Source organism: Hetaerina americana, unplaced genomic scaffold (genome assembly GCF_022747635.1).
Source record: "Hetaerina americana unplaced genomic scaffold, ioHetAmer1.1.p SCAF_59, whole genome shotgun sequence".
NCBI classification, from domain to species: Eukaryota; Metazoa; Arthropoda; class Insecta; order Odonata; family Calopterygidae; genus Hetaerina; species Hetaerina americana.
The window spans coordinates 1,172,043-1,199,993 of record NW_027287194.1 but is presented as its reverse complement, the minus strand read 5'-3'; the positions used below and the strand labels follow the sequence as shown (position 1 = coordinate 1,199,993).

General features: G+C 40.5%; 1 protein-coding gene across 1 annotated transcript in view; it reads right to left on the bottom strand.

Annotated features, from left to right (window-relative positions):
* LOC139694897 (sodium-dependent noradrenaline transporter-like) overlaps window positions 1-27,951 on the bottom strand; it is a 511,521-nt gene that overhangs the window by 82,035 nt on the left and 401,535 nt on the right. Inside the window, exon 2 of the mRNA XM_071593399.1 lies at window positions 14,644-14,919. Within this exon, the coding sequence (XP_071449500.1) occupies window positions 14,644-14,919 (276 nt within the window). The remainder of the gene's footprint in view (window positions 1-14,643; window positions 14,920-27,951) is intronic.

The following is a 27,951-nucleotide window of genomic DNA, read 5'->3' as shown; positions in this document are numbered from 1 at the left end:
GAAAGAATGAGTATTTGTACCTATCTGTCCTGGAATCTATCTCCCTTAGTTTATCTTTGTGGTCTGATCTACCTGAGTAGTGTGGGGCAATTATAATTCCTTCAGTGTCATAGTTAAACTCGTTTGTTCTGAACCTTTCTAAAGGTCCAAGCCTCGCTTGTTGTCTCCGCGCCTTAAGTGGTTCCCAGCCTAAATCCCCTAAGAGACCTGTCACACTTGTGTTCTTATCATAACAATTTTTAACGAATCTAGGGCATGTTCTCTGGACTTTCTTTTTTAATCATATTATTATATTCTCATTAGTTCCATAGTATTTAAGTTTATGTAACAGTTTATTGTGTGGGACTTTGTCGAAGGCTTTTTTGAAATCCAGGAATACTGTAACGACTTGTGTGTTGTTTTCTTCCGATCTAAGTATATCGTGAATGAAGAGACCAAGTTGTGTTTCGCAAGATCTGCTTTTCCTAAATCCGTTCTGGTCGTGGATTAGTGTTTCCTACCATCAAGAAATCTCATAATGTTAGTGACAATAATGTGTTCCAATAATTTAAAAGAGGTCGATGTTAAAGAAATTGGTCGGTAATTGGTTGGTTTATCCCTATCGCCGCCTTTATAGATGGGAGTTATATGGGCTAGCTTCCAGTCGCGAGGCACTGAGCCTTCTTCTATCGATTTAGAAAAAGAATATGTGAAAACGAGGCAATGTCTTCAGCTAATTCCTTTAATATTCTAGCAGGTATTTCTTCCGGAACGGTTGCATTGTGTGCTTTGATACTACGGAGCAGATGTACTATTCCCTGCTTGGTCAGTGTAAGATCGCTCATGTGTTCCCCGGGTGGGTGTGGAGGATCATTTGGTGCGTTTGTTGTTTTGTTGTAGACTCTCTGGAAAAAATGGTTTAAAATATTTGCCTTTTTCACGCTATCTGTAATGATTTCTCCATTTTCCGTCTTCAAAGAATGAAGAGTTGGACGTTTACCCTGTATTTCCCTTACATAGGACCAGAATGACTTTGGATTCTCCTTAAGGTATTCGCTTAGCATTTTAGATTTAAAAGAGTGTAGTGCTGTGCGCATAATACTTTTCGTCTTACTACGACACTCTTTTAGTTGCTTTTTGGATGTATTCATATAAACTACTACCTTGATCAAAAGGTTCCCGGAATAACCACCGTGTGGCGCTCCCATCGTTCCGATTTGAGTTCTGTTTTTTTGTTAAATTGGTACATCTGTTGTTGATATTCCCTTTAAATCTTAGTGTCATAACTTGACATTTGCAAAAGTTACGTAGCCAAGAGTACATCTATCTCTGTGTGTGTTGGCGATTTTTTACAATTGCAGAAATGGATTTAAATTTGCAACAACGAACTTGTATTAAATTTTGCGTAAAAAACGGATTTAGTGGCGCACGGACGTTGGAATTGTTGGAAAAGTGTTTCGGCAACGATTCTCTAAAAAAAACGGTCGTTTACCAGTGGCACGAGCGGTTCAGAAGTGGTCGTGAGTCAATCGAAGATGATGAACGCAGTGGCAGACCATCGACATCGAAAGTCGGTGAAAAAATTGATAAAGTAAAAGAAATGTTGGTCAATAACCGCAAATTAACCATCAGAGAAATAGCGGAGGACTTGAACATTGCCTATGGATCCGCCCAAGACATTGTGGTTAATGATTTGGGTTTCCGTCGTGTAGCAGCAAAGTTGGTTCCAAAAGACCTCAATTTCATGCAAAAAAGAGACCGTGTTGACGTCGCAAAAGACATGATTTGCGAGGCTGAATCCGATCCCACATTCATCAAAAGGATCATTACTGGAGACGAGACGTGGGTTTATGAGTACGACACGCAATCCAGACATCAGGCAAGTGAATGGCGTTCACCAAATGAGCCGAGACCAAAAAAACCACGTCGTTTTCAGTCAAAAAAGAAGGCAATGCTGACGGTTTTCATGGATTACAACGGTGTAGTGCATCATGAATTTTTGCCAGAAGGCCAGACAGTAAACAAAGAGTATTATTTGGGCGTTATGAGACGTTTGCGTGAAGCAATTCGCCGAAAGAGACCAGAAATGTGGGCAGAAAACTCGTGGATTTTGCACCATGATAACGCACCGTCGCACAGTGCTATCATTATTCGTAATTTTTTGACGAAAAATGCAACAAATACCATCCAACAGCCACCGAATTCACCTGATTTGGCTCCCTGTGACTTCTTTCTGTTCAATCGAGTTAAAAAACCATTACGGGGAACGCGTTTTAGCAGCCGAGAGGAAGTAATGGAAAAATCGCAGGAAGCACTGATGGACATACCGAAAACCGAATATAAAAAATGTTTCGAGGATTGGATCAAGCGCTGGCATAAGTGTGTTGCAGTCGATGGGGATTACTTTGAAGGGGACAATATAGATTTAGATGAATAAACTTGTATTTTTAATTTTCTGAATAAATTCCGGGAAATTTTTGATCAAGGTAGTATATCGTCACTTTTTAAACTCTTTTTGAAATTTGACTGTAGCTTTCTTTGTCTTCTTAATGCCGATCTGACTTCCCCGTTGTACCATTTTGGTTTCTTACTGTCGCATTTGAGTTTGGACGGGATGTATGTCTTCATTCCTTCGCGTAAAATACTTAAGAAATAATGCCAAGTTTTCTCTGTATTGGTTGCCAATGTTTTTCTTTTGTATTCTGGTAATTTTATTTTTAAATATTCTCATAGTCCGGTAAAATTTGCCTTGTTGTATAGGTACATTTTACGCTTTCCTTTGTTTATTTTGAAAAACGTAGTTTTTAATTTACCAGAATAACCTTATGGTCTCTGATTCCGTCTATTATTTCAATATTAGTAATGATTTCGGGCATAGAAGTCGCAAAGATGTCTATTATTCTTTGGCCCCGTGTTGATGATTTAACAATTTGTTCTAAGGAGTGCTTTGTGAATATTTGAAGGAGTTCTTGGCATGTATCTCTGATTTTGGTAGATTTTCCTACGCAGTATTTTTCCCAGTCAATTGATTGTAGGTTTGTGTAGCCAATGATTATAATAATACTGTTGCCATGTCAGCTGCTGAGAGTAGATTTTTGTTCAACGAGCTTGTGTAGGACTTCTGTGTTAGAATCTGGGGTTCTATAAAATGAGCACACGAATAGGCTTCTGTCATTGTAGTCCTTAATGTTGCACCAAACGCTTTCTATGTCATTAACGTCGCATTTATATCGTTGGTTACTAAGATGTGATTTTACTGCAATGAATACTCCGCCACCAAATCTATTTGGTGTGTCCCTTTTGTAAATTGTGAAACCGTTTGGAAAAACCTCATTGTTTGCTATATCTCCCGTGAGCCAACTTTCCGTTCCCACTGCTATACCTGCGTTTGTACTGACAAAAATATGTTCAATATCCGATGTTTTGTTTCTAATGCTACGGCAGTTTAATGTTATAATTTTAATTTGGTCAATTACTCTTTGTTTTTTGGTTTATATACGCTAACAAAACTGTTTTGAGACGATTCGTGGTTAATAGTGGCAAAAGATTACATGCACTCGCATTGCTATCTGATATGTATTTAGAGACGCCAATTTTATTAAATTTATATGGGTTATATGTTGTTTTAACGCAAGTGTTTGTTTGTTCAATTTTTTTGGGGATTTGAGAGGCATAACCAGATCTGTATTGACAAAAAGCGCTGGATTTTACTTTAATTATCCCAATATATGACCTACGCTCTTGCCTACCAACTATGCTTAACCCTCGAAACGGTTTGTTCAACCTACGAACTACCAACTGCGATGCCTCGGAAGTATAATGGACCCAGGAGCGATTAAGGGGTACCCGACACGATAAGAGGAAAGGCCTCAGATCAACGAAGTCCGCTCCGATTTCCCGGAAAAATCCCAGCAATCTCTGATTTAAAACCTCAATTCGGCTCCAAACGAGCATTCCGCGGTCTGTACGCGGAACAATACTACATATATTTAATTTAATTAATTTAAATTTTATTTCTCGAATAGCAGTTAAAGTTACCAAAAGTTCGTAGTAGTTTTATTGTAGTAATTTCTGCTCCTAAAGCCATAATTTACTTCACACAGATATTTCTGTTCTCTCCTTATCTGGATGATTCTCGTCAATGTATTTTATACAAGGCTTCTGGAGTTAATGTTTTCACGGACTAGCGCTTATGACTCAGTATCCACAGTAATTAAGATATAAGCGTCTTGAAACATGGTTTTTCTGCATAAAAATCTAGGCAGTGAACTACTGAATTTATACAGAAATTTGTGTTGTACTAGAATATTTAAGTTATCGAGGAATGTGAAGCTATACGCGTAAAAACTTATAAAAAGAGACGTTTCAGGCGTGATATGGTGGAATATCATGATTAATTAAAAATAGCAATTTTCCACAAAAATACTTTTGTGGAAAATTGCTATTTTTAATTAAGCGTAAAAACTTCCTAAAAATTCGGTTTCTTTTTTGTAGTTATGGAACTATAGCTATTCCTCCAATAATAAAACCTTTGTTTTCACTTGGTTATTATTGAATTCATTTATGTATCAATAGAAGCAAGGTCAACAAATAGAGACTACCAAATAAACAAATTGACGTTTTTCCACTAGAGACATTTCCTATGCGTGCGTATGTAGATGCTTAAATGAGCGTTAACCCCTCAAACTTCATCCACTCGTCTTTGTTTTGCTGACCTAGATCCACGTCAATATCATTGTCCCCTCGCCCGGGGGTCATAATTGTCTCCAAGTTTCGAAGATTCGCGTTCCCTTGGTAACCTCGTGGGGAGGTGGAAAATGGCTCGCCTCGAAGATTCCCTCTCCCATGTGCCCCTCCGAAATTTGTAATTTTGAGGAGAAGAAGGTACGGGGCGTGATTGGTTAGCAATTTCCAAATGGTCGTGGTCTCAGGCACGTAACAACCTTGGTCCCCTCAACCCTGCGGTACTTCACTTGCCAAGGGAGATGCCCCCCGGCTGCCGTCCCAACCCCTGTGTAAGTGGATGGGAGGGAGAGTGAGGGAGGGGGAGAGGCAGGGAGATATCACACCCCCAATTTCAGTTACCCTTAATTTCTTGGCAATATTAGTACTAACCCCCCCACCATATACTAGCACTAACCCCCCCCCATATATTTATGTACCACCCCACTCTCACTTTGTCTTGCACCAGAGCGTTTATGCAGGGAAAGGGTGCAAAGATTTGTAAGACATTGTTATGACAGGGTGTTGTAGGGTGCTCAGATAATTAGAGTGACGGTGTTACAAATCACAAATGGAAGCAAAGGTTATGCTACAGATTTATAATGTTTTGCATAAAATGAAAACAGATCCCTTTTTCAATTATATTTAATTATATTTGTCTGTTTATTATTTATTTTTTAGGAAAGTGTTTCAATTTAGCACTTTGCCAAATTTTAACACTTACACAAAAACACTTAGTGGTACCATAAATTCAGTTTAACTTTATGCAAAACATTGCACATTACATCAATAGTTTACATGCATTACGTCTATGGTAAGTGATTACATTTATTCAATTATAGTAAACACTTTTTACCCTTAATTTTAAATATATTTACTTTCCTTGGAAAGGATTCGCATAGTTTTGCAAGTGTACTGCACTAGTCTGATCGTTTTGTCGAGAAATGGCAGTGTTTCGCTGACTATTATTACTTCGGTAGCATATTGTTTCGATTGACCTGCCAAGGCAAATAATTTTGTCAACGTGAAGTTCCTAAAATTCAACGAAAAATAGCGGACGACTGCGTTAAAATAAATGTCGCGGCAATTCCTGCAAGTTCTTTGAACGAATCAACCTTAACGAAATCGCATTGGCTCTGATGGTCAAATTGGTCAAATATTTCACTTTTATTATCAATTATTATGGCACACGCTTCTTGGAACAAGTTTTGCAAAATCAGCTGATGAAGAATGAGATCGTCCAGTCGTGGTTGCAGTACATTCAAAAGGAGTTTCGTTGAGAAATTAAAATTAGACGCCGACCAAATTGTGGCACAATAAAAGCTTATATAGTTTCTTAGTTCTTCGCTAAAGGGTCCTGGGGAGGTGGAAGCCATGGAATGAAAAGGACGACATTTTGGAAGAGTACCGGAAAAATTGTTTCTCCCCTTTCACCACATTTTTCTCGCAATGTGCGTTCTTCCCCGATTGGAGCGAAAAAATGAGGGAATATATAATTCACAGGAATTCACGCAAGCGGGGCCCGCATCGCCCGGCGTCATCGCACTGCATTAATGCCGCGTGACAGCTTATTTTCTAACCCCCCCCCCCCAAACCCCTCTGCACACTCGTGCGCCCTCTCCTGGCTGACGTAGGATTGACGGGTGACATCACCCCGGGGAAAGAAACCGCGTTCCGTTTCCTCCTTGATTAATATCGCTCTCACGACCTCCCAAATTTCGTTATATTTTATTCGGACACTTATTTTGGACGACTTGTTACGATAATTAAGGTGTTCTTTGGACATTCGAAATTGCGTCCGCCCCCTTGTTTGCCCGTCTCTCTTTCGCGTGGCATGAGGAAGGTTAGTCAGCTCGTGGAGCGATACATTTCCATCGAAATTAATACTAAGTAGCACAATCCATTATCCTCAATGAACCCGTCCACTACAGTTCGTCGGGCAGAGAAACTATATGGAAAAATCATGCAATCATAAAAAGTAACGATTATTATCATTATTATTACTCAGTAATCTACCGGTTAAAGTAGGTTTTGGATGAATACAACTACCAAATAAATATTTTGTGACGCCAAACAACACACAAAGCCAGCAACCTACTCTGCATCAAGTTCCTCTTCCTCTCTGGGTATTTCCTTCCTCCCTTCATCCCGTTCATCATCCCTATCCTATTCCTGCCCATTCCTTGTTTGCCTAACATTCTTCCCTCCAGTACAGTCTTCAACATCCCACTACCAAACAATACGCCCTTCATCCATTTTTCCTGCCTCCATAGGATTTATCCCAACAAACCCCTCTCTTCGCCCTTCATACCCAATACTTCCCCATTTGTTTTCTTCTCTGTCCATTTCACCGTCTCCATTCTTCTCCACACCCACATTTCGAAAGGCTCCAGTCTACGTCTATCCTCCTCCTTCAATGACCACGTTTCCGCACCGTACATAGCTACGCTTTATAACAAAGTTTTTACGAGTTTTTTCTTAATATCCTTACTCGACGTCCCTTTCATCAACTCCCTCCTCCTTGTGAAAGCCTCTTTGCCTAGCGCAATTCTTCTACCTACGTCCCCACTACTTTCACCGTGTTGCTCCTAAACACGTTAATTGTTCTACCTGCTCTAGTTTTTGCCCATCTATTTCAAAATTTAGCTTAGTAATTTTCTTTCTAGAAAATCGCATACAATTTGTTTTATTAATATTTATTCTCATCCCATATATATCGCACTGAGTTTCCAATTCACCCAGCAATGCTTGCAACCCCTTGGCTGACTGACTGACTAGAATTTGGTCATCAGCAAACCTAATTGATTTTACGAATTTCCCTCCGACTTTTATTCCTGCCTACAGTACTTCCCATGCCTCTTTAATCATTCCTTCCACACAAACAAATTGACTAGTTTCGAACGCAGGGCGGTATAAATTGACAGAAGCACTTTTCCAATGGATATAATTTATTTTATGACCGGGTTTCGATTCCTTACATTTTCATCAGGTGATTTTCCCTGATTTTGCATAAGACATGAAACTTATTGTTCTGTAGTCATCACACGTTGCAGCCTTTACCTTTTTCGGAAGAGGAACTAACACGGTTCTCACAAAGTCTTCCGGCCAGAGTCCTCTCTCACGGATGCTACAAATCAGTCCATATACATGCAAGTACTTGTAAACTATTACTCCCACATTTTCTTAAGCATTTACAAGTTAGGCAGGAACAATATATACCCCCATGGCCTTTTTAAATTTCGCTATCTTTATGCCCTTTCTATCTCATCGTCGAGTATATCATGACCCTAAATGTAATGAAAAAGTTAAAGAGAGGTGTTATTTTGCTCTAGTTAGACCTCATTTGGAATATGCCGCAAGTATTTGGGATCCGTGGGAGAAAATTTGGCAAAAAGAATTAGATAAAGTCCAGAGAAAATCCGCTAGATTCGTCAAAAATTGTTATGATAAAAACACAAGTGTGACAGGTCTCTTAGGGGATTTAGGCTGGGAACCACTTGAAGTGCGGAGAGAACAAGCGAGGCTTAGACTTCTAGAAAGGTTCAGAACAAACAAGTTTAAATATGACACTGAAGGAATTATAATGGCCCCACACTACTTAGGTAGATCAGACCACAAAGATAAACTAAGGGAGATAGATTCCAAGACAGATAGGTACAAATACTCATTCTTTCCCCGAACAATCAGAAATCATAATAGTAAGAAGCCGAAGTCACTTTAGAAATATTGAAACCATTGAATTTACAAGTCGGAGCAAAGTTAAACACTGCAAAGCTGTAGGTATGCTTTCAGGTGCATGTGTATGTAAGATGTAGTTTGAGTGTTTGCATGTGTGTGGGGTGTAAGTGTTCATGCATGAATGTATGCCATGTTTTTTTTTATAAATGATTTTGTCGTTATTGCATGCGGTTTTTTTTTCTTTTTCTTTTCTAAATTATGGGTGGTGTCCTAGCACCCCCCGCCACACGCCCTTGCGGCGGCTTGCGGGGTATTAAGTAGATGTAGATGTAGACCCTTAGCTACAGTATCTTTATCTACGTCATGTTCCTTTTCTATATCTTACCTTGTTGTCCTAAGTTCTTCACCATAAAGGGGTTCTATATATTCCTTCCATCTTTCTTGAATCTTTTCTGTGTTAAATATTATCTTACCCGCCTTATCTCTAACTGTTAGCATAGATCTCCCTTTCTTAATTCTTTGATAGAGTGAACTTTCCAGTTCACTCTATCAAAAGCTTTTTCGAAATTTATGAAAACAGGCAAATACCTCCTGGTTGTGTTCTATATTCCTCTCGATTAATAATCTCATTACTTCAATGGCATCACGCGTAACTCTCCCCTTCATAAACCCAAACTGATCATCCCCTAAGTAATCATTTGCCCTACTCTCTATCCTTTTGTTTATTATCCGGAGAACAACCTTAGCTGCGTGGGATATCAAACTTATCGTCCTGTAGTCCTCACATGATGTAGCCTTTACCTTTTTCGGAAAGGAAATAAAACTGATCTCACAGTCTTCTGGCCAGATTCCTTCCTCATAAATACTATGGATGAGCCCATATAGCCTCTTTCTCCCACATTTTCCTAAGCATTTTAAAAGTTCCGTGGGAATGTTATCCACCCACACGGCCTTATTTAGGTTCATCTCCTTTAATGCCCTTTCTTTCCCCATTGTCTAGTATGCCTGGACCTAAGCTGTCTACCTTTACGTCATGTTCCTCTTCTATGTCTAATTTTGTTGGTCTAAGCTCTTTTCTATACAGTTCTTCTATATATTCCATCCATCTCTCTTAGATCTTTCCTGCGTCAACTATTACCTTACCCCTTACCCCGCCGCGAGGTACCTATTCACAGGTGTATTTATCGTTACTTTTGAGTAAGAATATAAAGGGAGGAGAATCATGGGGAAAACGAGTCATTGGGGATGAAGCAGTATGCAGTTTGGATGCCACCCCAAAGGCCTTATTTAATTTCATCTCCCTTAATACCCTTTCTATCTCATTGTCAAGTATGCCTGGGCCTAAGCTATCTTCCTCAACGTCATGTTCCTTTTGCATGTCTAACTTTGTTGGTCGAGGTTCTTTACAATACAGTTCTTTTATATACTCCTTCCATCTCTCTTGGATCTTACCTGTGCCAACTATTACATTACCTGCCTTATCTCTAGCAGTTAGCATAGATTCCCTTTCTTACTTCCCGATAGAGATTTAACTTTGCTGTAGAGCACACCGATTTCACCCTTCCTCTGCAAATTTTCCATATCCTCGCACTACGTCTTCCCCCATGCTTCTTTGGCTTTATTTGGTGCCCGCCTCAATTTATTGTTCAATTCTTTGTACTTCATTTTGCCTAATTCTGTATTTATATTCTTCCATTTTCGCCGCTCATCCATTTTTGTAATCATCTCATCCGTGATCCATGGTTTCCTAGTCCTTTTAGCGTTAACGGTTCCAATAGTGTCTTTTGCGGCTTTAGACAACCCTTTCTTGAAACTTTGCCATTTTTCTTCGATAGTAGTTAGCTCTTTACCATCCTCCACGATTTTCTCTACCGCTTGTTTGTATTCCTTCCTTTTCAACCCATTTAATGCTTCTACATTCCATTTTCTAACTCGCCACCCCTGCCTTATCTTTTTGAAACGGTCTCTACATTTCATAACAACTAAATTGTGGTTAGAGTCCGAATCCGCTCGCGGGAAGCTGTTCGAAGTTAACACACCGTTCCTAAACTCTGTCTAAGCAGAAAATAATCTAGCTGATACCTGCCTGAGTCACCTGGCAATTTTCATGCATACCTGCACCTTTTGTGGTGTCTAAACCAAATGTTGATGTTGAGAAACCCCTGTCAGTGCAGAACTTCGTCGCCTTCTCCCCGTGGTCATTCTTTGTTCCTAAACCGTAGTCTCCATCCTCCTTACTATCTCTTTCTTCGCCTACCGTCGCATTCCAATCCCCAATCACTATCAAATGTTTCCCGGCAGGAACACACGCGATTACAAGGTGTGATCAAAAAGACAGGTCTGATTTTATAAGTTTTTTATTTCGACGGGTACAGCTAAGGACAAGATAAGGGATCCTTTTATTCCGGTGTACAATTAGTTTTAACGTCCGCAATAGAGTCGAATCGACGCCCTCTCAAAGTTGATGTTAAGTTTGGAAACAAAAAAAGTCTGACGGAGCCACGTCTGGAGAGCAAGGTGGCTGCGGGATCACGGAATTCCCAGTTCGGGCGAATAACTCCGTCACGATCAGCGTCGTGTTAGCCGGCACGTTATCCTGGTGGAATCGCCATGCATTGTTTCTCCACATGTCTGGCCTCTTTCGGCTCACTGTGACCCTCAGCCTCATCATAACCTTTGAGTAGAAAACTTTGTTTATGGTTTGACCTTGAGGAATGTATTCGTAATGAATGGGCCTTGCCAATCGAAGAAACACACCTACATGACCTTCACATTGGACCGGGACACGCGAGCTTTCTTTGGTCACGGAGAATAAGAACCTTTCCACTGAGAAGACTGGGCCTTTGTCTCAGCATCGTAACCGTAAACCGAGGTTCGTCACCGATTACGATGGTTTGAAGAAACTCTGGGTCGGCATCCAGAAGTTCCTGGCTAATGTCCATACGTTTTTGTCTCTGTTCATCAGTCAGCACCCGCGGGACGACTTTTGATGCGACGCGCGTCATGCCCAAAATGTCTGTCAAAGTTGCCTGACAGGATCCAAAACTAATTTTCACTTCCTCGGCTATCTCCCTGACCGTCAAACGGCGAAATTTTTCCCAAGTCTGCGAGTATAATAGAGGTGAGAACCCACGAGATGGCACATATCTGGGTGGCCCAATCATTCAAACCGCCCGGGCTGAACCAAGCCCACTGAATGCATCATATGGCTGCCTACATATCCCCCCACCCCCTTGTTCATTTCCTATTGTTCCCTTTACCTCTCCTTCCCCCACCTCTCCCTCTCCGCATGTCCTCTCCGCTCTCCCCCGAGAACGCCATTCTGAAGACTACAGCCGAGCTGTCGAAACGTCAAATAACAAATTGTGAGTGTCCTTTCTTTGTGTCTCTATATTCTAAAAATCTACATCTGTGTTTTTACATATACCTGTATATATATATATATATATATATATATATATATATATATATATATACATACATACATGCATATTCATAATATAAATAGTAATAGAATCACAAACAAACAACACAAAACAAATTTGTCGTAAATGTTCGGCCTTACCCTTCTTCAAGACGGATGAGGACTGATTGCTTCACTATTCACTACCACACCCTTTAGTGCCGCTCACAGTGGGGGATTTACATTAGGATCAAACTCAAAGTGTTCGACAGGTGATCAACGATAAATTTACGAGACGACTAATTCGCGCGGCGGAGTTGATTGTGTCACTTACCAATCACGTTTTCCAGTCGAGTGCAGATATATGTACATTTTGCGAAAGATAAAACATATTTTGTGTTCACTCTCATGCCTGAATCATAAACAACAGAAAAACAGATGCAATAGGCTACAGGTAGCAAGTTTAAAACGCGCACAATATTCAAGAGATCACACGATACCGTGGCGATATGGTAGGTCCCGCGTCTTCCTTGTACGGTTGTTGCGACTAAGCGTAAGTTTCAACGCAGACTTGGAGGCTGGGTAACGTAAACGTTCAAATCCATCTACGTAAGGAATGTCATGCTGCAGTTACAGTGGAATTCCTACAAGTCGCTAACGGTGACCTAGGTTTTTTAACAAGATCATAACTGTCGATGAGTCATGAATCTACGGCTATGACCCTGAAACGGAAGCCTAGTCTTCCCTAGAGGTACATGCTTCATATGGATATTTTGCGAACTTTTTCCTTGCTTGCAACCTTCTTATTTCATTTGAACCTCTTCTTCATGAACACCTTCTTAGTTTCAGCTATTTGATGTCGGTCAAACTTCTTTTTTCCCAAGTTATACCGCCGCCCAATGTAAATTGAAGGATTCCAAATGCTCCACTAGGATTCTGATATCTGTCTTCGGTTCCTCTTTTCCACCACACCGGAGGATTTTAGCTATTGGGTTATACTTCATGTTCATACAATATTTATAACTTTCAGGTCCACTCGCGTTTCTACCTATTGTGATGCAATCGGGGAATCTGTCACATTGCAACCGGTTGCATTTTAATTTATTAGCTTCTCACCTGGACTCCTTTGAGTTCCAATTCTTATGATTTTTTAATATCTCTTCAAGGCATACAAACGTATACGTTCAATAATGTTGGCGAGAAGTTACAAGCTCACATCAACTTATTTGTTCCTATTTTTCTTCTCCTTCTTCCAGTTTTTCGTTTCAATTGTTATTACCGTATTCTTCTAGATGTGTTGAATTATTCTTAGATATTTTGATATTTTAGTACCATGCAAACTATCACTGGGGTGGGCGGTAGGGGGTGAATACGTACTAGACTATTTAAAAAAAATTGTTGTCTCAGGCGTAACTTTGTGGAATTTGCATAACATATTGAAATAATTATTTCATTACATTTCAATACGTACTAGACTAGTTTGGACTCGAATATAACCCCTACCGTGGTCGGACAATGCTATTCTGATCTCTTATCGTTCGTGGAAAAATTGACATCTTAAAACTATCTGTTCTACGCATAATCTCTCTTAACTTTATTGACATGATATCTCCTACCATAGTACGATGGGGGTAATAATACATTTTCAGCATCACTGCTAAAGAGACCCCTTCCATTTTATGCTAGGGATTTAATCTGTAATTTAATATTTGCTCAGTGAGTGATTCCCAGATTAGCTACTCTAATATTTTGGATACACTACTAAGTTTATCATAACAACGTTTTACAAATCTGGCTCCTCTAGGCTGCACGCGATCAGCAATCAATCCAACTTCGTGGGGATCCCCTAAGCTAGCATCTCATTATAAGTGAAGCCTAACCAGCGAAAGATAAAGTTTCTCTTTGAAGTTTTCCCGGTCATTTTAGACCATTTCAAGCGTTTATAAAATTTAAACATCTTGTTCCAATCTTCGTTTGCTCTTCGGTTTTTTCTGAATCAAAATTCTATTTTCACGGGTCACTCTTCTATCATTCCTTCTTTTCTGGGGATAATTATTCGATTAATATTCTTATGCTTAACACTTAAGTGACCTGCAGTCTTTTTTATTCATCTCCTCTTAGTTGCTTCGATATCGCAATATCCCAATCTTATCAAAGTTTTCTTGTAGTTGTACGGTGTCGTGGCTATCTGTGGATGTCCTAAAGAGGGTACCCTTCATTTTGACCCGTCTTGCAGCTTCATTGATTCTACGTTCATTCTGTCAACTCCTTGTGCCTCGTTCTTAAAGCCTTTCTTACTCTTTCCAATTCCCCTCTCACGTGTTTCCAAGCCTCGGTCGCCTTCTTCGATTTCTGTGATGGAATACATCCAAGATAATGAACAGTGCCAACATTTTTTAATAATGTTACTAAGGCAAGATTTTAACGAAAAATGTTTGCAAAAGAAGGTTATTGATTTTACGTGGCATTAATGGGATTAAATACAAAATTTAAACATTTAAAAATTAATATTATCTTAGTTAAATATATTGGCTCGAGGAAAGCGTGATCCACATTAAATTTTACTGGGAGAGAGTATTTGGGGATAAATGAAACGGAGGTACTTCTTTTGAAAGGCCTCATCCGTTCGTCGAACCTTTTATAAATTTTGCTTTGATTATGTCAACTTTAAGTGATTGGGGCCCTTCGCATATTCCTTTAATGCTTTCCCTCAATTTTAATCTACTACGCTCATCTTCAATAAGTATCTTTGCATGGTTTTTTGTTGATTTTGGGAAATTCTTAAAAATATTTTTTTGGATCATATGGCATGCATTTGTAAGCAAACGAGGTGGGTTGGGGAAAGGGGGCGTGGCACTCACCCCCTCCGTTGCGATAGCAGAGATACGGGAAGCGCCACACGTTGGCGAGGTCGACGGCGAACCCGATGATGGAGAGGAGGAAGTCGGCGCCGCGCGTCCAGGTCTCCCGGCCATCGTCCTCCGCGCCAGTCGTGTCCACCACCACCACAACTCCGTCGCCCTCCACGCGGGAAGTGGTCTCGCGGAGGACAGAGGCGCTCCCACCGTCCACCGCGCCCGGCCCCACGCCGCCCCCTTTGCCCCCACCATCCGACGCCGGGGCCTCCGCTGCCGCTGCTGTGGGACACGGAAACAAGCACACATATCAACGACCAAACACATTGAGAGGTATTATGAGCCTAGCAGCATACGGCATGGATTAAAATATCCTCGGCTAAATTTCAAATTTCTTGAATGGTTGGGTACAAACAGTAGTCATAGTTCGCTCTAATGTAGTAGGAGTTATTTCAGGTGTTCCCCAGGGAAGTGTTATCGGACCTCTTTTATTTCTTATTAAAGTTAACGGCATTGATTCCGTAGTTAATTGTTAGGTACGTTTATTTGCCGACGATGCAGTGGTTTACAGGGATACAGAGAAAAAGAGAAATTCCCTCCCGTCCAATTGCTTCATCAGGATCACCGAGATGGAATGTGTAGACTCGACTTCAGGCGTTACCTTCAGCCACGACCCTCTTGAGGGTAACGCATACGGGGACAATATAACAAAATGTGGACAAGCTAACAAAAAATAGGATTCACTGGAAGGGTACTAGGTCTAAAGAAATGTTATCTTTTGCTTGTTAGGCCTCATTTAAAATATAATGCTAGTGTATAGAATCCTCATGAAGTAGGATTGATTGCCGAGTTAAATTGCGTAAATGAACTAGATTTGTAAAGCGTTGCTGCTATAAACCGGTTACCGTCTAGGTATTATTGGAGGAACTGCATTGGGAATCACTAGCGGAGTGCAGGTTAAATTAGAGATAAAATCTCTAGCAAATTGGAAGGACGTCTCTTTGGCGATGATTTTGAAAATGTATTATTAGACCCATCGTATTACGGTAGGCGCGATCTTTTCAATAAATCTCAGGAGTTTAAGTGCAGAAAAGATAGATTTAAGACGTTTTGTTCCTACGAACGGTAAATCATACGGTTGTTTGATTCACCATGCAAACAATGCCGCTCTACTCTCTCATCCCTTTGAACTTAACATCATCGCCGAGTCTCACTTGTTCTTCTTTTTCAAAGAAATTGAGGGAGTTGCCGAAAGGGTAACTCCCAAAGGAGTCATACGCCAATGCGCATTCCAATGCAGCAGTTTCAAAGTATAATGATTATCAAAGTGTAACCATCATCCTCCTCCCCGGACTACAACCTTGACGTGGTGGAAAGGCTTGTGCGTTCCGATGAACCGTAGAGCTGTGCTGGCGGGAGTAATAATATTTGATCTTGGTAGGGTCACCCATGCCAAATAGGTCGAAGGTTAGGAGCCAGACGAAAGGTAGTCCACGCAGCGTCCGTTCCTCAGTGAGGCGGCTGCAATGGCGTCTGACCCCAGTGCTATCAAACGCTTTTTCGAAATCTACGAAACAGGCAAATAACTCCTGCTTTTGTTCTATATTCCTCTCGATTAATAATCTCATTACTGCAATGGCATCACGCGTACCACTCCCCTTCCTAAACCCAAACTAATCATCCCCCAAGTAATCATTTGCCCTACTCTCTATCCTTTTGTTTATGATCCTGAGAACAACTTTAGCTGCGTAAGATGTCAAACTTATTGTCCTATAGTCCTCACACGATGTAGCCTTTACCTTTTTCGGAATAGGAACTAAAACTGATCTCACAAGGTCTTCCGGCCAGATTCCTTCCTCGCAAATACTACGGATCAGCCCATATAGCCTCTTCCTCCCACATTTTCCTAAGCATTTTTAAGTTCCACGGGAATGTCATCTACCCCCACGGCCTTATTTAGTTTCATCTCCCTTAATGCCCTTTCTATCTCATTGTCTAGTATGCCTGGACCTAAGCTATCTTCCTCTACGTTACGCTATGCGACGTTGCTATGTTCCTTTTCTATGTCTAACTTTGTTGGTCTAAGATCTTTGTTGGTTTCAGTTCTATACTTCACAGTTCTATATATTCCATCCATCTCTCTTGGATCTTCCCTGCGTCAACTATTACCTTACCCCTTACCCCGCCGCGAGGTACCTATTCACAGGTGTATTTATCGTTACTTTTGAGTAAGAATATAAAGGGAGGAGAATCATGGGGAAAACGAGTCATTGGGGATGAAGCAGTATGCAGTTTGGATGGAAAAATCATGCATGCTCAAGGAACGAGTAATTTCAACATGTCTCTTGTAAGAATGTCATCAGAGCGTTTTTCCTCTTTCATTCGAAAGTGAGAGACTTCTGCCGGTAGTAAAAAGTGCGTACGTTCATTCGCTATAAAATTTTACTGTAATGATTGTAAATGAATATATTTTTACGACACGCGGGTCCAAATCCAGGCGTCAAAACCACAACTATTTCCAGCGGCGGGTGAGACGAGTCGGGGTGAAAGGTGTTTGGCGGGCGGGGACCGTCCCTCCTCCAGAACGGTGTCGTATCCGTGGGGATCACCCTCTGCTTGCTCCCTCCCCCAAAATACTTTGCTTCCTTCTTCTTTTTTCCATTCCCCTCTCTGGAATGATACACCCTATTCGGAATGAGAGCCCGGGGTCGCGCGTAAAAAGGAAAACCCTGGAATGTAACTGCCCCATTCATCCATTCCCCTCAAGTAAAGTTCCTTTTGCTTTCTTGCCCCGCACCGAACTTTTTAGAGCCCGCGCCTCGCATCACTTCGCCTCCCATGGATCGAACAGCAAGAAGCAGAGCGGAGACGTCCTCGTTTCTGCGGCCAACCACACCGAGTATCGACTTCGGAGCCATTAATAACCGGTTACACGTCTCCTGTGATTTCCCATTTATAAATGTTGAAAATAAAGCAGGGGATTATGTGCAGGTGTATCACGGGGCGAACTTGTTGCACTTGATGAGAAAAATGCCTAAAACCTGCCGATCAGTTTGGTTTGAGCATTGCTCGTATGTGTCTTTGATTATCGAAAGGAATTTAATGGAGGCTGAAATTTTCTTAATCCAAGATGGCAGTCGTTCGTAAACGAAAATAATCCCGGCCACAAATTGAAACCGTAGGAGATATCGTGCAAACATATAAATAATACGGTTTCCCCATTAAAAAATTGGAATCAATTAAAGATAAAATATTACGTAAATTCATTCACGCTAATCGGAACTCTAAAAATTTCATTTCCTAAATGTTTTCTGCTAAGGAGAGTTTTGGTTGGCGTATTTGCCCGATAAAAAAATACCTCGGAGGTTCGAGGCTTTCCCTTGAGGCTTTTTCTCCATATATTTTCGATTTTGTACCCATTGTACGAGTCCTTACGGATTTATATTTGATGGTGATTCACATTGATTTGTGAATAGTTTTACAAAGATAAATGAAACAGTTTCTGGCGTCACTTGGGGGAAATTCTTCGTATTCAAATTAAATTTAAAATACTTCGCCTTTCCACATAAAACATTTTTATTACTAATTTTTATTAGTAATAAAAGTGCTTTATGTGGAAAGGCGAAGTATTTTAAATTTAAGTTTTACAAAGGGTTATATGTACTATTCTCGGTATTTTTTAAAAAACTCAGAGACACGGATGACGTTTCCCTTGGATGTAATGATAAATAAAAATAATTAAATTACAAATTGTTCTACAAGAACTTTAACCTAGACCTACCAGTCCTTCTAAACCCATGATGGCAGTTGATTGGGTAATTGTGATATGTGCGTGTAAAAATAAGGAAGTGACTAGAAAATTCTACGTGATCAAAATGCATAGTTTCAGGCGTGATGTGGTTCTACACGAGCATAATAATGGACAAATAATAACCATTTTTCAAATAGCTATTGATTTATAATTAAATTTATTATAATTTCATGAAGCAGTCTGGTGTGTAGTTACCCGCTGGTACACACTGGTGAGTTGCAGAGTGCTTTGTAATTTTAATACACGACCGGTACGTTGTACTACATCATCTTCAGGTCCAACGTTCATCGTCAGTCGTATATTAAAATCAATATCTATTGGAAAAGTCAATTTTGTTCATTCTTATTTTAAGTGATGACCCAAGGAAAAATATGGAAAGATTATTACAAATGTACAAAACTAAAAAAAAAATGTTATGAAAAATCTTTGACAACTGATATTGATATAAGTTACTATCTTGCTTGCTAGTAGAGTGTGAAAATGAGTGTGCTATGTCTGGAGTTCACCTTGAAGCTCGGAGGTGATATTTTATTCCAATGTGAGCATGGTGCATTCTCAGTCCCCATGTGGCGTATTTGGTTCGCACCCTGACTGAGGAAGTTCGGGAACCTCTCGTTTGAAGTATGGAGTGCATTTCAAGGCATTGGAGACATATAGTAAATGACTCATTCTTCCGTCACATGATACGAAAACATAACAAATTGAACTGAAAAGACAGAAAAAAAATTATTAACTTGGATAATAGAATTCGATGAATTGGTCATGCGTTCGCATCACATGTATATACACAGCCATGTACTATATGTTCACCTGAGTATTGATAGGGTCCGTCCCAAAAAGTAAGTAAAATGATTTTTTCTAGCAAAGTAGACGACTTTAGGGGGACGATTTGTGGCGGGAAAAATGGCGAGAGGCCTTGGAAAAGCAACACGACCCGCGTTAGTTTTCCTCGGGCCGTTACAGTCTGCGAATCGCTGCCAGACCGAACCCCTGTCCAAGGTTCGCGTCAAAAATCCCACTTTCCATGGAGCAATGATATGCAAAGAATTTTGTGTTCAATTCGGGAGATTGGGTTCGAAGACCATGACCATGGTTAAGTATACTTATGGAGATGGAGCAATGTCCCAAGTGATGGTTTTCTGCTTGCACAGGATGCTCTGAGAGGGTAACGAGGAGGTTGACGATGATGAATGCCTTGGACATTCATCAGCATCACAGTGTGATGAAAATCTGCAAAAAGTGAGAAAAATGCTCAAATCTGAATGACCCTCAAGTGTCAGGATATTAGCAGAAGAGTTCAATATTCAGAGACCTACAATGCATAGCATTTTAACATAAGATTTAGCCTTGATGTTCCAAGACGGTCCCCAAGTTGCTGTCGGGAGACTGCTTACGTGGCAATCTTGACTTGGACCTCTAGGACCACTGTGAAAGTGACCCGAATTTTTTAGAATAGGTGGTTACTGGTGCCGAGACATGCACCATAGACCCCAGTACGACCCCTTCGAGTACCATTTTGGACCACTGGATTATGTAAAAGGGGCCGCGACGAGGTGCCTCAACGAGATTCCCGTCGACGCCTTCCAGGAAGCGTACCAGAAGCATGGCAGAGGCGCTGACATTGGTGTGTTGATGCATATGAGTGCTATTTTGAAGATTTTAATAATTTGTACGTTTATCTGTAATAAATTTTCCCCCCGATTCATTCCACTTACTTTTTGGGACAGATGTATACATGAGCTACCATGTTTTCTAGTGAATGTATAAATATATTTTTGCATGTATGATTGGTACCCTAACATCCCCCGCCACACGCCCTTCTGGCTGATAGCGAGGCATTGTGTAGATAAAAATGCATAACATCCTATAGAGTCAAATATAAATGCATATAGTTCTTTAGTCCTATATTGAAATTTATGGTAAATTTCCGATTTCAGTGTTCCCCTATTGAATTGCTCGTAGAATGCAGAGTATTGTTATAATGAAGCAAATCGCGAAATTGCTTTAAATGAGTGATGCGTCTGCATTCCATTGCGTAGCTTGTAGTTACCGATTTAGGGTTGAACCCGGGAGCGATTTATTTCAGCCAATTTCTGGTTATAGAGAGACCGTAAATTGAAGATAATTACCAGTCAAAACATATGAGTATTTAAAAAGAGATATTTAGTATAAAATATATAGATTTCTGGTCGCCGGTTGATCATAATCAGTGGGGGACCGTTTCGTGTGGATCGAAGAGGCAAAGACTTACCTCATGTCATAGGAAGACTCACAATCGGCCGATGTGCCTGAATGCCTACCTCGTACAATGGCTTTGTATTCCATTTCCTCGATAATAACTTCCACTCACGTAATTTTTCGGCGTTTTTGAGGCGGTGCACGGAGGCCTTGTACTGGCAAATATGCAGCGCAGTCACATTCGGATTTCCGATCGGGAAAGGGCCGTCATTTTTAACGAATGGAGGCACACTGACTGACGCGAGACCCCTCCCCCCTCGCGAGCGAGCGTGCTTGAACTCCGAGGGTATGAAAATGCATGAGGATAGCATTGTTTTCATTCGTTCGGGCCGAGCCATCCTTCATAGACTTCTAGGAAGAGGCGCGCGATTTATCCTTATTAAAGGGAATAAGGTCGGATCACCGTAGGGTGGCGCGCGGAGTGAACGAGGTGCCGCGTGACCTTCGGGAGCTTTCGAGTGGCCAATAAGGCGCCTCTCTCGTTCTCACACTCCCCCTGACACCCACCCCACCCCCTCTCCCCAACTAATAACTCATCGGCATCGACTCTCGGCGGGGGGCGTGGGGTGTCGGAGAGGAAGAGAACGTTGACCTGGACGTTTTCGGGGCGGAGGGGTTAAAGGAATGGGGGGAGGGGTCAACGGAAGGGCGAAGGGGGGAGGGGTCAAAGGAAGGGGGAGGCGGCGGAGGAAAGGGAATGGGGGCGTGAGTTAATCGGGAAGAATAAATGATGAAAGGCATGGAAGCAATGGTGACGAGACGGGAGTGGAAGTTATTATGTGATTTTTATTTAAGCATGATTTTTTCATTGTTTATTCTATGTTTAATTTATTTCTCATTTATTTTATTTCTTTACCGCCTAAGTAATTAGCATAAGTGTGATCACTTCATGATTTACCCGTAACAATTTAATAGCACAAGGTCGCGTGTCGCATTTCCGAAGAAATGTACAATGATAGATCATAATAGACATTGATACGATTCTTGGTTTTTATTATTATTTATAAATTTACGTTTCTTATTATATATATATATATATATACATATACATATATATATACATATACATATATATATATATATATATATATATATATATATATATATATATATATATATATATATGTATATATATATATATGTATATATATATCATTTGAAAGTTAAGGAAAATGTGGGAGGAAGAGTTTTTAATGGAATGATTGGTAGCATTTATGAGGGAGGAATTCGGCCGGAAGAGTTGGTCAGATCAGTGTGAGTTCCCATTCGAAAAGAGGGAAAGGCATTCCAGTTCTGTATTCCTCACAATTTGTGAGGAATACAGAAAAATAAGCTTGATATCGCGTTGATCTAATATTCAATAATTCAAAGGATCATCCATAAAAGAATGAAGAGTGGGGCAACTGATCGCTCAGGAGATGATCAGTTCGGGTACAGGAAGGAGAGAGGCACTCCTGAGGGAGAAAGAGGATGTGCAAGGTGAGATGAAACGACAGCGGGGATGAATTCAGGGATAGTTAAAGAGTTATATGCAGCGGAAAGGAAGAGAGCCAGCAAAGGCTGGCATTAATCTCGGGAGATATATAGATAGATAGATAGAGGTCTTTATTTGGACGAAATTGAGACCAAATGGTCCCTCCTTCCATTTAATCCATCGTCGTATACATATTATATTAGCCATCAAACTTATAGTTACATTCATATGTACACATAAATACATATAGACAGACAAATTCATTTAGCACAGATTTGCACATCGAAAAGAAAAAAGTATATGCATATGTATACACACACACATACACATACATACATATATGCATACACATACCTACACATATACATACATATCCACACACACATACATACACACATATACATACATATCCACACACACATACATACACACATATACACATAAACGTACAGGCCTGTACATACGAGGGTCATCCGGAAAGTAGTACCCGTTCGTGCCGCATGAAGTGCTGACGACGCGAGTAGCCGCTGGACGAGGTCAGATAGCTTCAGTGGCTTGTCTGCCTTCTCTGAGCCAAGTTGCGTGACGCTAGCATTGCCTGTGTTGTGATTGTTTACAATGTTTAAAAAAATTGAGAACGCCGCCAGTTGTGAAGTGAGGGCAGTGATTAAATTCCTCAATGCAAGAAACGTTCGCCCATGTGATATTCATCGCCAATTAAAGGAGGTGTATGGAGACAATGTAATGGACGAGTCGTCTGTTCGGCGGTGGTGTCGCAACTTCAACATGGGGAGGGGGAACACACACGACGATGAGCGTTCGGGGAGACCGTCTGTCATTACAGACCAACTGGTGAGCTCAGTTGACGAATTCGTGAGGAACGATCGGCGCGTCACAATTGATGACATCTGTGAGCATTTTCCCAATGTTTCTCGAACAATTGTTCATGAAATTGTTAAACACCATCTGCATTATGCAAAAATTTGTGCAAGATGGGTCCCTCGCGTATCTCAATGAGCTGGCGGCGAAGGACTATGCAGCAGGAATACAGAAACTTGTCACACGTTATGACAAATGCCTTAATTTGCTTGGAGATTATGTTGAGAAGTAGTTTAAAGTATCCTCTTTCAAATAAAATTTTTTATGTTTGTTAATATTTACTTTTGTCTTTTTATTTCACGAACGGGTACTACTTTCCGGATGACCTTCGTACATGCATGCATACACATAAATAAATACATACATAATTACGCACATATACACACATACATACATACATATACGTATATTAATTAAGAATACACCTACACATACTCAAATTAAATGACAGTGAAGATAGAGAACAATACAATGAGGAAAGTCCAAGCAAAGAATGAGGTTTGTGGGAGGGAGAGCGTGGCATTGCTCAACTAGTAAAAACCCACGCAGGCAAAACACCCACGAAGAGAAGGGGGGTGTGAAAAAACTGCGAAAACCCTATTAATTAGAGGAAAGATACATGTACATTGTAAGAATCATTGTTACATAGTATAGATATTATTAAGTTGCTGAAATTGAATTGGAGAAATTAAATACATTGACAACACATGCGGAGTAATGAGAAGCGTAATATTTCTAAAAATAATGATGCAAACTCCTTCCGCTTGAGATGACAAAACAAAAAAGCAGGGAAAAAAGTAGATACAGTGATCTGTATAACAGCTGGGTGGAATGAGGGAGGGTATACTGGTTAAGTTAAGTACCTGAGGAAAATGAACTTGTGAAGTGCTCTTCTAAATGTTGTTGTTGATGAAGAGTTTTTTATGTCATCTGGGAGAGAGTTCCACAAACGGCATGCTGTGACATGAAAAGATTTGTGATAGATTTCCGTGCGATGGTGTGGGACAAGAAGTTTATTATTACCCCTAGTATTTCTGTTGTCGATTGAGTTGATGAAGAGGAAATTTTTGTATAGATATTTAGGTGTGTGGTTTGAAAGTATTCCGTAGAAAAGTGAAAGAATATGTAAATGCCTGCGGCCTTCTAGCTTTAACCAGGATATTCTATTAAATGAGTCGGAAATATGATCGTATTTCCTAAGATCACATATGAACCGCACACAGGAATTATGGGTCTTCAGGAGTTTGGTTTTCAGTTCGCCTGAAAGGTCTTGGTATACTAAATCACAGTAATCAAAGTGGGGCATGAGAAGAGAGAACACAAGAAGCATCTTTAAGGAGGGGGGAGCAATGTGCTTTAACCTTTTCAGGGAATGCAGGGATGAGTCAATTTTTCTGCAAATAGCAATTGCATGATCAGTCCAAGATAATGTTTCATTTATGGTTAAGCCTAAATTATTTACTGTCCTTAGGTATGGTATGATAGATCCTTGCAATTTTAGTGGTGGTAGTTTATCAATACTTATTTTAGAATGTAGTTTATGGTATCCGATTATAATGGGAGAGGGAGAGAATGTGACGCAATTATATCGACATGGCACTGACTTTGTGGGCTCATGCCACAGGGTGAAGGGGCCAATGGCTAAGATCCACCCACGGCTATCCCTCTGAAAGGTAGAGGGAGCATCAGCCGATGTCTCCTCCTGATCTCGGGGTCGGCACCTTTCTTTGGTGGCGTGTCGCACCCTGCCCATCCCCTTCTCGCCTACCACATCCACCTCCCCTTCCCACCCTCCTCTTCCCACTCTCCCCTTACCGTCCTCCGGCCACGCGGGAGACTTGGAGCGATCCGTCAAATGCATATATGGAAGTGATCGTCTCCGCGCTCTAAGCGATTTCCGTTGTCTCGGCGTGTTTTCTCAAGTCTTATATCATAAACCGCCCCCCCTATTTTCTCTCCCTCTTTTTCCCGGAAGGCTGAATCTGATCGAAAGGTCGAGTGGTTGGCTCCTCGTCTTGACATTAACGGTCGAGGGGAGGGGTCGGGAGGAGAGGGGTGAAGCAGCAGAAGACCGAAGAAGGGCACTTCGATGGCAAAGGGGAGAGTCTCAGACCCCGTCCTCCTACCACCTCCAGCTGTCCAAGAGGTGACTTCAAGTAGATCAGTATTCATTTCTCCGAGAGGATGTGTTTCCCCCCATCGAAGCCGATGAGTTTGGCCCCGCGTGCAGAGTCAGGCGTGTGTTGTTTTTCCGTTGTATTTCGATAATACACGCGATTAAATCCAACGGTCTTCTGTTCATGTTTTATTTTTTTGTCCAAGACTGTCCTTTTATTCAGTCAGCGTTAATCGGAAATTAGGTGCTGGTAATTTTTATCAGGAATGAATTCGGCGGGGAAGTGATTTGATCTATGGTTTTGCAAGTGATCAAGCTTTGGGTTCGCCAGTCAGTAAACGGATGCAATCAATGCCTAGCAGATCATAAAATGAGTGTAATAGCTACTAGGGTAATCCCAGAAGTACCCGACCCAGCAAAGAAAACACTAACATTTTGGAAAAATATGTATTTATTTTCCTTTCAGCTCTATACTTTTCCCAGCGGTGTTCAATGAGTTCGATGCCCTTTTTATAATAAGAACTGTTTTGATCCTCAAAATAGCCATTAACTGCCGACATCACCTCTTCACGGTTGGAAAATCTTTGACCACCGAGCCATTTTTTTCAAGTTTGAGAAGAGAAAATAATCCGTGGGGGCAAATAGGGTGCAAACAATCTGGCAAATAGGGTGCATGAGGTGGCAATTCAAACTGTAATTCACGAATTTGAGCCATTACAATCACGGAATCGTGAGCTGGTGCATTATATTGATGAAACAACACTTTCTTTTTAGCCAAATGTGGCCGCTTTTGCTTAATTTCTTCGCTAAAACGTCGAAAAAAGTTTGCATAATACTTGCCATTAATACTTTTTCCCTTTTACAGATAGTCAATGAGAATTATTCCAAGCGCATCCCAAAAAAGCGACGCCATGACCTTGCCTGCAGAAGAAACGGTCTTTGCCTTCTTTGGAGGCGGTTCTCCCTTTTGAATCAATTGTTTTGATTGTTCTTTTGTCTCGGGTGTAAAGTAATGGGCCCATGTATCATCAATGGCTATGAAACGGCGCGAAAAGCCTGCTTTGTTGCTGTGAAACTTTGCTAAACACTCAATTGAAACATCTTCACGACACTGGGTTTGCTCGAGTGTGAGCAAACGCAGCACCCATGTTGTACACAGCTTTCTCATGCCCAAATTTTCAGTTAATATACGATGTACCGCACTTTTTGAAGTGATCGCGCACTTTCAGTCGACGACCCTCCAGTATCACTTCGTGGATTTTCTTCTTCGTTTCTGGAGTAGTCACCTCATTTGTTCGACCAATGCGGTCCTCGTCTTGACAGCTCGCACGGCCTCGTTTAAACTCTGCTACCCAATATTTTATTTTTGTAAACGAAGGAGCAGACTCACCCAGAGTAGAATTCAGTTCAGCTATTATGTTGGTTGGGCTGAGGGCCTTCAAATGAAAGTTTTGTATCACATAATGATGACCAATTTCCTTAATTTTCCCAAATTCATTGAATACGTTTACTATTGATGGCTGTCAAACAAATACTAATCAACGTGGCGTCTTCAAACTTGAAGCATATGCTTTATATATTACGTACTTTTTAATACGTTGATATTTTTCAGACAAGTACCGCCATCTCAAGGTCAGACCGAGTACTTCTAGGCCTTTCGATGTATGGAATGAGAATTCTTGCAAGAAAACCGATTATTATATGGCTTCCAAAAGAGAAGAAGGCTAGGATAAACACTGAAATAGGACAATGCAACAAATTGAAAGAGTAAAAAGTCATTCGCCTTGATGGTCATTTCTTTTTTCTTCTTAAAAACAAGATACGGAATGTAATCACTCATAACTTTCCTCCAATGCGGGTCTCTTGCGCTTTGCATGTTTTTACAATAGTTAATGGATTCCGCCGGATAAGGAGGGAACACTGTGAGTCAATACCCAGCTATGCATCGTGAGCACTAACATGGCACATATATGTGTGATACATTAAAAATATAAATGATTCGTGCAATGTCAAGTCTTTATAATTTTGAAAGAAGGTTTCCACCAATATTGCCGAACAATAAAGTATGTGCAGTCAAATTAGAGATCTAAACCAAGCTTATTCGTAGTTTAACTGGAATTATGCATCGAAAATATTCGGATCTCTCGTTACGTTCTGAATATTTTATCAAGATATTTTTTGAACATGATTACCCTATCTTATGTGTTAATTTATTGTGATCCCTAATTTTATGGAATTTGTGGAATATTGAATGTTAATGTCTCAAAAAGTGCTGGGAAGTGTTATAAAATAAATATGTTTGATACAATTAAGTACATTCTATTATTAATTGCTCTGACTTTTCCTTGAATGAGATTCTGGTTATTAATTCTATTCTGTTTTCAGAATGATAAATATCTTTATTTACCAGTTTCGCTGTAATATAAGTTACGATAAACATATCTGGCTTCGGCTGAGACACCACTTCACACTCGGAGCAGTTGCTCGACTTCGCGAATAAGCGCAGGCATACCACGTCCGGTCACCTTGAAGGCCGACCAAACTCGATAAATGGCCTACTACATGCGAAGTTTATTTGAAAAAACACCAGGCGTCAGAATGACATTAACTTCGCTGGAGATGCAAATTGCGATTGCGATTAATTTATTGGACGAATTGATATAAAACACATAAGTGTTCACTTGTTTGTTAAGTTTTATTTAAAAATCCAATTAATTGGAAGCCTGAATAAATGAAAGATTGAATGAGGATCATATTTTACTAAATAGTCATATTATTCGTGGAATAAGTCCTTTA